This window comes from Falco peregrinus, chromosome 3 (assembly GCF_023634155.1).
Source record: "Falco peregrinus isolate bFalPer1 chromosome 3, bFalPer1.pri, whole genome shotgun sequence".
In the NCBI taxonomy this organism is placed as follows: domain Eukaryota; kingdom Metazoa; phylum Chordata; class Aves; order Falconiformes; family Falconidae; genus Falco; species Falco peregrinus.
In genome coordinates this window covers 91,525,670-91,539,761 of record NC_073723.1, presented here as the reverse complement: position 1 = coordinate 91,539,761, position 14,092 = coordinate 91,525,670, and the positions used below count along the sequence as shown (strand labels likewise).

The 14,092-nt window shown below is 42.0% G+C and overlaps 1 protein-coding gene across 1 annotated transcript; it reads right to left on the bottom strand.

Moving 5' to 3' along the window:
- Window positions 1-2,773: 2,773 nt before the first annotated feature.
- SERPINB5 (serpin family B member 5) lies at window positions 2,774-11,754 on the bottom strand. Its single transcript, XM_027781791.1, has 6 exons — window positions 11,581-11,754; window positions 8,852-8,989; window positions 7,673-7,790; window positions 6,155-6,297; window positions 4,497-4,664; window positions 2,774-3,166 (listed from the first exon to the last, which is right to left on the bottom strand). The coding sequence occupies exons 1-6, from the start codon at window positions 11,752-11,754 to the stop codon at window positions 2,774-2,776; spliced, it is 1,134 nt and encodes a 377-aa protein (XP_027637592.1).
- Window positions 11,755-14,092: the final 2,338 nt, after the last annotated feature.

The window sequence follows — 14,092 nt, the reverse complement described above, 5'->3', positions numbered from 1 at the left end:
TTCTATACACAAGCTCCCACACACTTTTTCCCATGTCCTCCCATGCAATTTCTTGCCCAAGGCTCAGAAGCCAGCATGGGTGGAACCAAACAATAGACGGTAACAGAGTTTCTCACACCAGCAGGAGCCTTACTGATATTTCTCCCTCACATGCTGCAAGACGCCTAGGTTTCGTACGAGGACTGGTAGAGAGAAGAGGCAGAAGTGAAACATGCACCTGAGATTTGCATGGGCAAGCTATTCTGTTTATAAATGACCAATAAATACATTTGCCTTCCATAAACTAAGACAGCTTCATATCTCTAACATCTGCTTGCCTTGCCTAGGCTGGGATACCTCGGTGTTAGTCAGGGGGTGGAGAAAGATGGGCCCCACCCTGAGGCGGTGTTTCTCTGCTTTCATGGGATAACCCTTCCTGGCAAAGCTATCACAAGGAACTCTCTGAGAAGACATGCTTACATGAATTTGCGTGGATGTGCTAAATGCTCTGATCAGCACTTAGAGTATGACCTCTGTTGAATGAAGTCTGGCTCCTGGACTGGAACGTTTTCAGAACCTGAAAAAGCTGAAAGTGATGTCTGAGCAGGCAGAAAAAAAGGGATGCGGCAATCTGCCAGAGGTTTTCATCAGTCTAGCAGACTAGCACAGATGTAGCAACAAGTGTGATATGGCCTGCTGAACAACTGGAACTACCTGACAAAGAGTCGGTGCCCAAACACAAACAAACTGTACAGACTATAGGCAACTAGTCCCTCTTGCCTATGTATGGACTGCCTATACAGCTGCTTAGTCGGTCATCAACCCCATGTGCACTGCCCTGACCCACCTCCTACAGAAAAACCAGCAGAAACCACAGTGATGACAGCTCTGGATAACTCTGACCCCAGCCTCTAAAACAGATCAGACAGTGGTGGGGTATATAAAACATTTCTCAGTCGTTCAGCTGTCACTGAGGTTATTGAGCTGGTAAACATCTTTGCAGGTGATTCCTTCTCAGACAGGATGGGCTGAAAATTGCTGTATTTTGCATTCTTCTGACTACTATGCACTATCAGGACACCTGATGTGTATCAGCAAAGACCCCCAGAGGTCTGCAGAGTCTCACTTCCCATTATTTTTGGTGGCAGTTAGTCCCCTCAGTACCTTCAAAGATATGGGCCAACGACTCCAGTTAACCCTGTGGTATTAAACTGCGCTAGAGCCTATTAAAGGTCCACAGAGGGAAGGAAACTGGTAAAACCACTGAATCGTTGTGACTAAAGGCTTCTTTGTGGGTTGGCAAGGTGAAGAATCAAAACGGAACCCCTGTCTCCAAATTCACAATAACCACCGTGCTGTTGCGTTTTAGGGGTTGCATGTTCTTATTTAGAAATCTCTTTCCAGTTTCTTTCAGACCTAAAGCACCAAGAGGAATTCTCAAGTAAAATGCTCATATTTTTTGAGGCTAAATAATTGAATTCTCTGTATATTGTGACCAGCTAGTAACACAGTCCTTATTGGGACCTATCATTATATGATCCAGAAGGACAATCCAGGCACTGATTTAGTTTTTTATTTTGACTTTGTGGCCTAAGTGAATCTGTTCATTCCCATTCCTATCATTTATTGGAGGTCAAGAGTGAACTCCGACACTGTCAGTGATCACACTAGAGTGAACACACAGGCTGACACTGGAGGTATGCAGACATTTGACGCGGGTTTTATAGTGCTTTATTCTGAACAGTAATTAGGTAAACCAGTACTGAACATATGCAGCAGGCAGTCTTCAGATAGAAATGAAATCTGATTACCATGATTTCATATGGAATTTGGAGATGGGTAATTACAATGGCAATTTCACTCAAGTTAAAGTCTTTATTTCTTTCTCGTGCCTCAGACATCAAGTAGTTGAGTCTCCTTAGGGCTGAATCCAGAACTAGAAATGGCAGACAATCTGTGCATGAAAAGTGTGGCACTTCCATTATCAATACAACTGTTTGCTATCCTAGAATTGTGTAATGTTCCTTTTCTCAGGATATATACAACAGGGCTCTTCATAGCTTCAGTGAACTGGTCCCATCTTCCATATCTGAAAGGCAATGAGTCAAAAAATCCCACGCAAGAGTCCATCATCACCAGTATACAAACTGACATAGCTCACGCTGAAGAGTCTCATAGACATTTTGTCACCATGATTTGCTTCTTGCATCCAGAGGTCTCAGTGCAACTGTTGTTTCGCAGATGCAAACTCTGATGCTAGCCTGAATTGTCTAGCTACACTGCAGAACTTGGAGAACTTGGGCATTGGCAGGGTCCGGTAGGGCACCCTGGGCCACCAGAATGTAGAAGGGGAGTGCTATCACATCACATGTCCACATTTTCCCCTTCTAGGCAGTAGGAATCCACAGAGTGTGGGTCACGAGGGAGAGTGGTTTGGCTAGGGAGCAGGAATGTAGCTTTTCCTCCCAGAACCCTTTCCAGCTCCTGCTCTATGTAAAACAGGCTCTCAGTTCACTTTGTTTTTACCACAGAGAAACAAAATATACTTATTGCTGAGGCTGGGATACTTCTCAGTAAAATACGTGTTCTTCACAGTGGGAATCCTTCAGCTTAAGAGGATGAAACATAAGGAGATAAACTAGTTCTGCTGCATATGTAGAGTACATTGTTTTACCCGGTTGATATATGAACCTGTTAGATTTCCTTTCCAAGGTGATAGTCAGGATGCCAAGCTTTACAGGAACATCCACCACCATAAATGTAATTGTGCTTTTTCATAATGAATAAGCCCTGCTTAAGGGGAACAGAATCGGCCTGAAAGAATCACGTTGCGAGTTTTGTTGTGCCTAAACACAAATATAAATGGATGGTCAGCTTTAAATTCATCTTTGTGTTGCAGAATCCGATATCCTGGGACTTCTCGGGACTCTCCACCTTGTTCATTTACTTCCAAAGAGACTTTATGGATGATCTTTGACAAAACCACACCTTTTGTGTCACACATCTCCGAGAAATCTGATGCACTCTCATTGAATACATTTGTCATTCCCAGGCTTTCCAGAAGTGGCTTCAGGTCATAATCACCTTCCAAATTAAACTTTGGAAGAAATACATTCACTTTGGTGTTGGCCATCATGCTGGGATTGGTCCACTGTAATAATGTCTCGGGAGTGAGTGCCTTTTCCAGCTGAAGACATAAAGGAACAAAGGAAATTAATGAGCAGTCCAAGGAAAAAGTGGATGGGGGGGAGGGGGGGAGGCCATTCCTGAACTTCCCACTCCTATCAAGCCCCCCAAAAATAAAGTCCAAAAGGCAACCTTTGCTTTTGAATTCACAGCTGTAGCATTCAGGGTTAACATACTCTCAGTTATATTAATGCAAGTATGATTAATCCATAGGATAGGTCTCTGGAGCAGCTCCACTGCATGTTCATGCTTTGACCATTAGCCCCTTACAAGCTTTCGATACGCAATCGCCTCAACAACCACATGAAGGGACCTGAGAAAGACAGTCCCTACCCCGGTTACACCTGGCCAGCTGGCAGATCCAAACATCTTGATTCCTGACCCTACACCGTAATGAAATCGCTGGTATTTGGGACAGAAAAAGACTCCAAATCCAGAGCCTGATCTCAATCAAACACACAGCTGTTTGAGCAATTTTTTAAAAACTGGGAAGTGAGGAGCCAGAATTTGGGGCCACAACAAGTTGCTATCAGGAAAGGCCTCACCTGCATGTTAAGATATGTGTGTGCTGTAGTTTATCCCTACATATAAAAGTACCTTACAGCTGCAAAGGCAGATTCCTTCTGCCTATAGAATTTATGAACAGTTGCAGCAAATTACAAATGAGACTTGCCTGATCATCTGTCTCTTAATCCTTAAACATTGAAGAGAAGTGAAAATATGTTTTAAATTTTCATGAGTTACGTAAGAAATAGTTGTTCTTTAGGAAAAGTCTTACTTGTTTCCAAATTTACATGCAACTATAATAAAAAATGGCTCATTGTCAGGCACCTCTGCTTAAAATTAAAACCTAGAAAAGTGTAAGGCCTTAGTAAAATAAATCATGGATAAACATCAACTGAAAAAATGAGGACACTAGAATAAATAATGTCAGCACTACTGAGTACCCAGTAAGTATGACTTTAAGCACTCTACTGTAGCAAGAACAAAAATCTCAAGATGAAAAATTGTTTTGGGGGTCCAGGTTTTCAAATTGATGCAGATTCTAAAAGTGCATCAAGGGCACCTTCTGCAATTTACATTGTCTTCTACGCACACCCTATCTAAAACAAAGTCTTGTTCACAACTTCACAGTTGGCCACAATGAAAACAATGTCACAAATATGAGATCAGGAACAGAGAAGCAGAATGAGAAGGTAAATTCACAGGGATATTACTTTTTGTTTTCTTCTATATAGCATCTAAATAACAAAAGCATTCCATAACTACATGGCATTATAAGCGGGCTGTTTCCAAAGGAAGCATCATACCAATTCTTTTTTTTCTCTCACCTTCTCCAAGCCAGTGGTCTCATCTTCAATCTCTTTGGGCAGCAGAATGAGCATGCTTATATGTTTGTTAAGGCATGGAAGCTCAAGGATAGCAACATTTAATTCTTTTACATAGCCCAGGCAAAAAGTAGCTTCCAGATTCATCATTTGCACTGGTTTAGTTTCAGTCTGCAAAACCAGAGAAAACAATCTAGCATTCCTTTTAAATCACAGATAAGATGGCAAGAGAGGAAAGTTTGTAAGCTTGCATGGCAGTGGTACATTGAGTTACCTTCAGAGAATTTGTTGGCTTTCTTAGGTAATGAAACCAGCTGCAAGAGATCCTGTTGGATTTTTACAGTAGGCAGCTTTCCGAAGAAAAGTGGAACAGAATTCTGCTTAATACAATAGCAACAAATTGGGGATGTGCCTAATATCAGTGGCCCTGTTTCACTGAGTGCTACAAACTATACTGTCTACAGGGCATCGTAATGCCAGTAAGTGTCAGGCGCTGAGCACTTCTCAACAGTGAAGGTCAAGCTGTTAATGCAAGTAATTGATATTTTGGTTCAGGAGCTGAAACAGAATAAGAAATTTCAGGCTCACCTAAAGCCCAATGTCTTTGCTTTTCATGAATGAAACAAAACAAAACAAAACTCTTTATTTCACAAATAAGATTTACAAGCTACTCTGTTCACCTGGAAACTTATTTAAAATTCAAAATCAGTAGAAAAATGTTACTTCAGGGAAAAAAAAACTTGAGATGTTTCACTTAATTTTAATGCTGACTGTCATTTTAAAAACTTTTTTAGCTGAAATTGTTGGCTGATGTGGTAATTTATGAATATTTTCAGTGAACTTGAAACGTATCTCATGTGCATGAGAAACATTTCAAGTTCACTGAAAATATATATATATATACACATAGGTAGGTAGGTATGTATTTGGAGTATAATCTCTATCTCACATATGTTGCCCAGCTTTGTAACTTGGTTTAGAGCTGTCTGTCTGACCATAATACTCATCACTGGTCATGGATTCCTGAAGACAACAGCCATAGGTGCTGCACCCACTTGGGCCTCGTGCCTGAGCAGGGCTGATACACAGAAGGTTGCAGTCCCGAGCCTGACTGGAAAGAGGGAGATTAATGAGGTGCCATCCATGAAGAGGGATGAGAAGGGTCAGGCACCTCAGAGGTTTACTCGGAGAGATCCCACAGATGTAGATGTTTCACTAGCTCTGTGACGATGATAAATACAATGTTTTGTGCTTCACCCCTGCTGGTTCTGTGATGCAGCCCCTGGTACACGCTGCAACCTCTTGGAAGATGCTACCCACGAGATTGTGCACCTCCTTTTAAGCAAGGCTGCTTCTGATCATTTGTACTCAGCTCCTGTTGTCTAAATATACTAACAGAACAGTCAGTTTTCATACTGGGCCTTTGAAAGATGGATGTGAAAGCACCAGCAAAGTTTTAAAACAACACAGTGAGCAAACCAGTTTAGGGACCGCTGCAACAGCAATATAGGTTTAGACGAGTCTAAGAATGACATGGTAACAATAAACATTTCTCATTTTCTCTTGTTGGGATTTCCTTAGCTCAAAGTTTGCATTTTATTGAGTGGAAACAGACTCTTTCTTTTTTTTTTTTTTTTTCTTTCTTTTTTTTCAGAACATACCTTGTTGACTTTAAAAGGACATTCTTTGATCTCTGCCTCTGGGAACTTCTTCATCCAGTTTGTGACAAAATAAGCTGCATTGACTAGGAGGATCTGAGTCTGGTCACTTACACTATCCTCATTCAAAATATTCTCCATTTTGCCTGTGAACAGGTTTAAGATAGTTGTTAAAACAACAATTCATTATGAGTATGTCCATTGCTTCAATTGAATATGAAAACATTTCACTAAATTAAAAAATTTGTGTCCTGCATCTCACAGATAAAATATTTCAATTCCAATGGAAAATTCCAAAAAGAAGCACTCACTTAAGATTGCAGCTTAATGTTTGAAACGAGATTTGGGATCAAGGCAGATCTTCAAAATGATTCCTTGGCTTATGTAGCATGGAAACAAAAACAGGTCTACTGCTTTTGTTCAGTACCTTAAAGAAGGTACTGAATTTTCAGTGAAATCAACAGGTGTAAGCGAAAAAGCATTTGTCATTTGGAGAGCAAGACGAAGGGAAGTTCCAGATTAGCAGCTACTCATTTCTAGACTGATACATAAGAATAAAATAACGAGAATAACAAAAAGCGCTGCTCTGATTACAGTTCATAACCAAATACTGTTACAGACTTCTAAAAGGACATGGAAGTGTTGTCCCCATGCCTTGCTTTGTTTTAGACCTGTTCAAGCACTGCCATAAAAGACACTGAATTCGGAGCACTGGGGAGGAAAGTCATGCATGAATTGCACAGGCAGGGCAAGGTGCTTCCACATGGGCACCTGTGCCAACCTGGGAAGGCCCAGACTCATGCACCCATGTTTTCATATTTGTACCAACACAAAGGCAACAGGCAGCACCGACCCCAGAGCTACCTCTGCAGAGGCTGCCAGCAGGCTCTGTTATGGGCGCTGCATGCTCACATGGGCCAGGGCTGGACTGCTGCCCCCCACAGACTGGGCACGCTCTGCCCAGGGACCCTCATGGTCACTGATGAGCATCTCCTGTGACTCAGCCAAGTGTTTTGAGTATTCAGTATTGAGGGAGAAGTGCCTGCAGCCCCATTTCCACTGGAAGGCAAGAGACGCATGTCTCAGCTGAGCTGAGCTAAGCTGAGCTATTAATTAACAGCCTGAAATTCAGAGTCCAGCAAGTACTTCCAATTACAATAAAGCTTTTAAAGGAAATCAGGGCCTGGGTTTGATGTATTCATGTCAGGCACTTATGAAGCTCCACAGCCAGGGGCTGTTGTTCTCCCAAACTGCCCTGCTGCAGTCAAATGGGAGCAGCTTTCCCCAAGGCTAATGCAAGGCCAGTCTCACATTTCCATCTTCAGAAATGCTGCAGTAGTAAGGTTCATGATTTCAAAACAGGCTGACATTGCTCCTCCTTATGGATACAAATAGTAGGTCTAGTTCCACTGCTTTCACTATGTATTTACTTCTAAAAGCATTAGTAAAGAGGTGTCACAAGGACAAAGGTCTCTTTCTCCAAAGAGGCAAAGAGCATCCCCAAGGTTAAGCTGTACTCACCATCAGTTAGCTCCGAAAGAGATTTGTTGATCTTCTGTCGAGTTTCCTCAGGTTTTTCTTTGAACTCCACTAATTCCAGCTCAGATGGAAAAGGCCTCTTTGTGGAGTTGACAAAGTCCTGAAAGACACAAGGTACCAAAGTCATCCTTGGTTAAATGCCATCCACCCAATGGCTCTTTACAGATCCTGCAACATCAGCATTCTGAGCTTCACCAAGGGGTAGCTGGGGAGTTTATTACGATGGACAGCTATTAAATAACAGCGGGTGACAACCGGGATGCACAGCTGCATTCAGCACATCTTTCCCAAGGTTGCCTTCAGTCCAGTGGTGTTATACCAGCAGCTAAAGTAACTTTGGTATTGCAGGAGTAACCTCATTGCTAGAGTTTGAAAGGATGAAACAATCCCCAGTCCAGGCCTTGGATAAGAGAGGACCGAAATAAAGGCCACAGGCTGCTCGCATCATGCTCACCGTGTTTATTGCTGTGGTTGGGTATTGGCCTTTGCTGTAGCAGAGGCTGAACAGCAGGCAATCTGATTATAGCATCATTTAAGCATGCTGAGTTTTCTGAAACACCACTTTTAGGCTGATGTTGTCCTTCTTGGGGCCCTATTCAAAGGCAACTTTGAGGAAGAAGGGAAAAAAAAAACCCAAACCACTTCATTTTCCTCAGTTATTTTCAAGGTCCATAAGTTACAAGGCCAAACACCACCTTCCTCTCTTGTGTGGTTTCAATAGCCAGACTTCTGCCTCCTCAGACAGATGAAGAAATCTATAGCTTATGCAGTAATTACTTGGGTGTGTGAATTGGGCACACACTTGCACTGCCAACTTTTTTTAAGACTCCTTTTCACTCATACTAACGATTCAAAGACCTTGATGTGGCAAAGAAGTTATGCTGCATTCAAAACCTACTCAGCTACTGACCTAAAGCACATTAATGAAATAATGAGAAGTGTTGTAATAGTTGCATAGCTTGCGGTCAAGCAGCACACTCATCCATCCTTCTACAAACTTTTATGGCAGCAGAGAATATTACGTTGTTCATCATCTGAGTCTAGCAAGTAACAGCCAAAAGTGAGAGAAATTATTTTAAATAGCATTGCAGTCTGACACCATAACCTGTCAACATGCTGGCCAAGCAATCCATAGCACCAGGGCTTTTCTGCAGCACTTACTGTGGTAGGATTAAGAGACTTGTCTACAAAGAGCCGTTTGACCATTTTCAGCGCAAAGAAAGAGCTGAGTTTGGAAACATCTGAAGTTACTGTTTGAAACCCGAAAGAAACATCTTTGACATCTTGTAAATGGAGTACCTGTTAAATGAACATAATAAAATGCTAAGCATCATTTTTATTATTATTGCATAAACATTCCCAAGAGCTTAGCAAAAACTAATGCTAATTTGCAACCAGAGCTGTGACTTTTTGAGTTTAAGCTAACAACATAGCCTCTCACTGTTGTTACTAAAGAATTATTTATTTGACATCCTCACATAAACCTAAAAACCTGATGCTACCAGAACTTTAACCAAATGCATTTCTTTCCTGTAAGCCGGCCAAAGAAATCAATAGAGCTGTTCATGCTGGTGATATGGCTTAGTTGATTAAAACACTAAAAGAGTATGGAGTCATAATGTTTTCACCAAACTCATATTCTTGTCCAAAAACCTGGAGCTTTTAGGCCAGATAAATGAGGATCCCAGTCAGTCTCCTTTCTAGAAGCGGGTTACACCCTTAAAAATGCTCGACAGATCAAGTTTTCTGATTGCTGTGACTGATACATGACATCACACGATATTTCAGCAAAAATTGATCAGATAACTTTGTCTGTTTTGGCAGACAAAATATGAGCTGGAGGTAGGGGCTGCTGACCCACACATGGCCACCTCCCAGCTCCTGGGAATGACAAATCTAGTTCTAGGAAGTGCTGGGGTGACCTAAAACTCGCTGCTTTTAGGCACCAGAGAGAGGTTACTGCTGGTTTTGTTTGAAAATAACCCTGTAAATATGAATTGAACTTCTAATGCCTGCTTACTACAGGGTCTTTGAGGGTGGCTGTCTCATTACAGGCAGCCTGCCCAACCCTCCTCGCCTGCCTCAAGCTCCCACATGAGGCATGGCAAGCACTTAGCAACCTTCTTTTGGCTTTGTCCTTCACTCCTGCTCTTTCTCCCTGAACATATCATACCTTCACAGACACAACAAACTGCTGCCCTGCCTTACCAGCCCTCCGTGTCCCCCCCTCTCTGTGCACAGTGGGTCATTTCCTCAGAAGCAGAGAATCTCAGAATGGTCAGGGTTGGAAGGGACCTCTGGAGACCATCTGGTCCAACCCCCTGCTGAAGCAGGTTCTCCTAGAGCAGGTAAACAACTTTCTCAGCTTACTACCTTTTCCTCAACAGTTTTATTTCTTAGCACGTTAAGAGCAGAAAGCTTCTGTGCCTGGAAACTGGGTTTGGGGAGAAAGGAACACCACTGCAACCTCTCCACCTGCGAGAGTTTTTGGCACAAGTTTATTAACTGACATTCCAGAGTAAAATTGCCAATCTGTCTCCTTTTGTATCTAGTATTTAAAACCCAAGCACAAACTCAGGGGCAGGCAGAAGCTAGAACAGACATAGAAAATAGGAGATATTACATTTAAAAACATACCAAGCTTTCCTTAGTATTTGTAGTCAGCACTTTTTATATACCAGTTGAGAAATATGAAACATAAATGCGCTTGTGTAACTGAGCTCCATTGGTAGATGTGCACATTAACTTATTATGGGATGGTTCAAAGCAAATTGCAGACACAAGTGAAAACAAAATTAAGGACAGTTACTATTTTCAACTCCCCCATTAGAAAGACAACACTTGACTTTTGAAATGGTGAGGAAGCTGCTGGGCATAATTTAAATTTAGAAAAAATATCTAGAGTTAATTTACAATTTTAAAAAAAACACAGTGCTGTTTGGAAAAGTCTGGAACGCCAATAATATCTTCACAGATACATTGCTGTGCAGCTCTGCTCAGTAGAGTGCAAGATTCACTGAAATCTGTGGCATGGGTCAGGGCACAGGAGGCAGCACTTGGGGGTACCTTCAGTGAGTGTGGAAGTACAGGGAGGAATTCCCCAAAGAGGGCAAATATATTCAAATATGTAGTACTTCCATCACAGCCAGATGATAATCAGCATATAAATTCATCTGACTTTGCTTCTCACCCACATTTAGGTAACTGCAGAAACTGTGGGCACCCTCAACAGGATAAAAAGGAACTATGCAGGTCTCTGCTTACAGAGAGGGAGCAGAAGAGGCTGCAAGGTGCCTCCCTGCACCACAGAGAGAGCTTGATAAGCTGATTGCATCATGACTGCTGTGCTGCATCATGTTGTTGGAAACCCCTCGAACACCATGATCTGCTTGTAAGGAAAAACATGGTTGAAGTTGTGTCCTTTTCTACTGCATCCACCTCCTCTTAGTGGTATTGTGGATGAAAGGGGAAATGTCAGCGACAGAGCTGCTAAGCACACCTGCTGATGACAGATAATTTCCAATTCTATAAAGCTTAGGCATTCTTGAATAATGAAAAAACAATTATCCAGAAAATGCAGTGATCTTGACTGTGACTTGCAGCCATAATCAACGTTACGCTAAAGGAGTCAAGGCTTTAATGCAACTGTCGAGGAATCTGCCATGTCCCCTTCCACCTTGTACATGCTTGAGAAAGCTTTTTCTTTATGCCAGGTTTGCAACCTCTTTTGCCTGAAGTGTGGAACCGTTCAGGAATTTAAAATGGATGGTTTGCAGCCCGGCTTACAAGGGAACCAGATATCCAGTAGAATATTAACAAGAACAAATAAGAAAGCCACCTCCAACAGCCATAAAATTTTGCAGCCGCAGAACAGGATGCCGATATCTTACCTGTTTCATTTGGTCTGCAGTATCACCTTTTGTAGCTTTATATGCCAAAGCCAGAGACGTTGAGGTACACAGGGGGGAAAAAATAATATTGGCTGTTTTGTCCTTCTCACATAGTTGTTTGAACATATCAACTGCAAAGGCGGTGTTTGCTAGTTGCAGAGCATCCATTGTCATCCTGAAATAGAAAAGGGAAAAGACAGACGACTCAGAGTGTAACTCTAGCTCCTGCTGTGGTGGGGCTGGGTCAGAGCACTGAAGGACACTTGCCACCAGTATGGGGACTGGGCAGCTTGAACCTTCAGGGAGAGGAGAGGGTGGCCTGATCGAGCTGATTCAGCTTCTGAGACACTGGTGGCTCCTGAGGAGCAGGGAAGGTCTCATCCATGTCCAACCAAAGAACTGTGCGTGGTTCAGTAACAGCCATCATCTTCAAGTGACAGCTGGCAATGCCACGTGTTAGACGGAGCCAGTATTACCAGAAGCCCTTGGGGAAATCTGGGTAGGTCAGGGTGACCCATGCATATTGAGTCAGATTGGATCACATATGAATTTAATCTGTTTTTAATTGACATTCTTAAAATGTGCCAACTTATAAGGTACCTTGCCTGTGCTCTGGGCTCTCCTGGCTCTCAGACAGGCTTTTAACAGTCTCATAATCTTTCCTGTCTCTTGCTTCATGGCTAATTGTTCATTAAAGCTTGAGCTTTGGTATGTGTCTTTCCTCTAAGGGATGACTCCCCATTCTCCTTAGCTTTGTTAGAAGTCTCCAGAAAGCTGTCTGTTCCGGTAGGTTGAGATTGTCCTAGAAACTTAAAGGAGGCCTCCTAAATCAATACTTCCGTGTGCCTACACATCACTTACACTGATTTAACTGCAAATATTTTCCCAGCCATTCTTAATAACTGCAACGGCCACAGGGCTGTTAGGTGACCTGTGCAGTCAGGAATGGGAAGGGTGGTGCCCAAGGAACAGTTGCTGCAGTCCATGCTCTGGGAAAGCCGAAGAGTATCCCCATCTTCCAGACTGCTTTCACAAACCTGAAATCACACTTTGGTGTAACCACACTTGTGTTGATTCAAGCTAACATGGGCGAACCACAGAATTCCAGTCAACAGCACAAGTCTGGCTTTAGACCAGCAAGCACACAGAAGATGACCCCCTTGGCATACTGAATTTGACACTACACTGCCCCCAGTTTCATGTATCCCTAAAAAAAAAAAGGCAATCTGTTAAAATTGTTGTTAAACAGCTCCCTCAAAGCTATTGATAGAGACAGGAAGGAAATGGAAAAGATTAATATTGAGACTTCAAAAGATGTAAGATTTCACACAGAACCTAAAAGGTGTGTCCAGCACTTGCTCTCTCCAGGAAAAATGGCAAAGTAATGGAATTAGTATGGTGTGGAGGGGTGATTTTAAAAGTTGTGTTCTTATCCAGACACATACCTATCTACATCTGCATTTCAGGCTCTGACACTGAAGATCTAGGAGTCCTATTTTATCCTATTATGGAAAGGAAAGCCAGTTATTCCTTACATTGGTAGGCTGTTTGCTAATTTTTTGAGAAACACCTTAAGGACAGGGATTTTTTCTCCAATAACTGACTACTTCATACTGCAGTCTTAAACATTTACTTACCTAGTTCGTATCATTTGCATCCTAGCTAGGAAAGATCTCATTGAGTGAAAGCAGAAAGGTATGAGAAGACAGAAAAGAGAAGAGGGAACACATGAGCAGGGAACTGTCTCCAGCAAGGTACCCTTCCTGACCGTTGACCCTCATCCCAGTTTGGAAAGGTATTTTGAATTAGAACAATCTCGCATTTGAGTGCATGTGTCATGCTGCCCAAACTTAGCTGAACATCTGACACCATCGTAAAGAGACGCTGCGGAGCAGTTGTGCTACTTGGCAGTGGTGAATGACTTCCAAATAATTTGTGGTATTTATACATTTTTATGAGACTAACAGAACGGGTGCGTAATTTGCCTGTGACACAGTAGAAAAAACACTTTGATTTACTTGTAAGGCCTGTGTGATTAGAGAAGGTCTTTTACAAAATAAATGTCTTTATTTTTATTTTAATTAACTTATACATGTTCGTGGATCTATTTGGTAAGGCAACTGTTTTAGTTGGCAGCTGGTTTGTTTTGGGTTAAAAGAAGCTGTATAAAAGGTTACAGAAATGCATTGCACAATCTAATTAAGTTAAAAAAAAAAAAAAGATAATAATATCTTGGAATAAACCCAAGGCTTTTAAAATCCATGTTTGAAAAGCACACCTAACCAGCACTGCACTCTTGCAAAATAATCTGACTGTTGGTATTAGCAACAAATTGTTTGCTAACAAATCCCCTCCCACTGGGGGAAAAAAAAAAAAGAAGTTTCTCTTGAGGAGGGGAAACATTAAACATATATCACTGAAGAAAGTTATCCTAACATAAAAATATAGAGCACTGTGCTTTGCAAAATCTAGAGGCTTTGCCAGAACCGTGAATTCAGATTGGGTCCGGCTG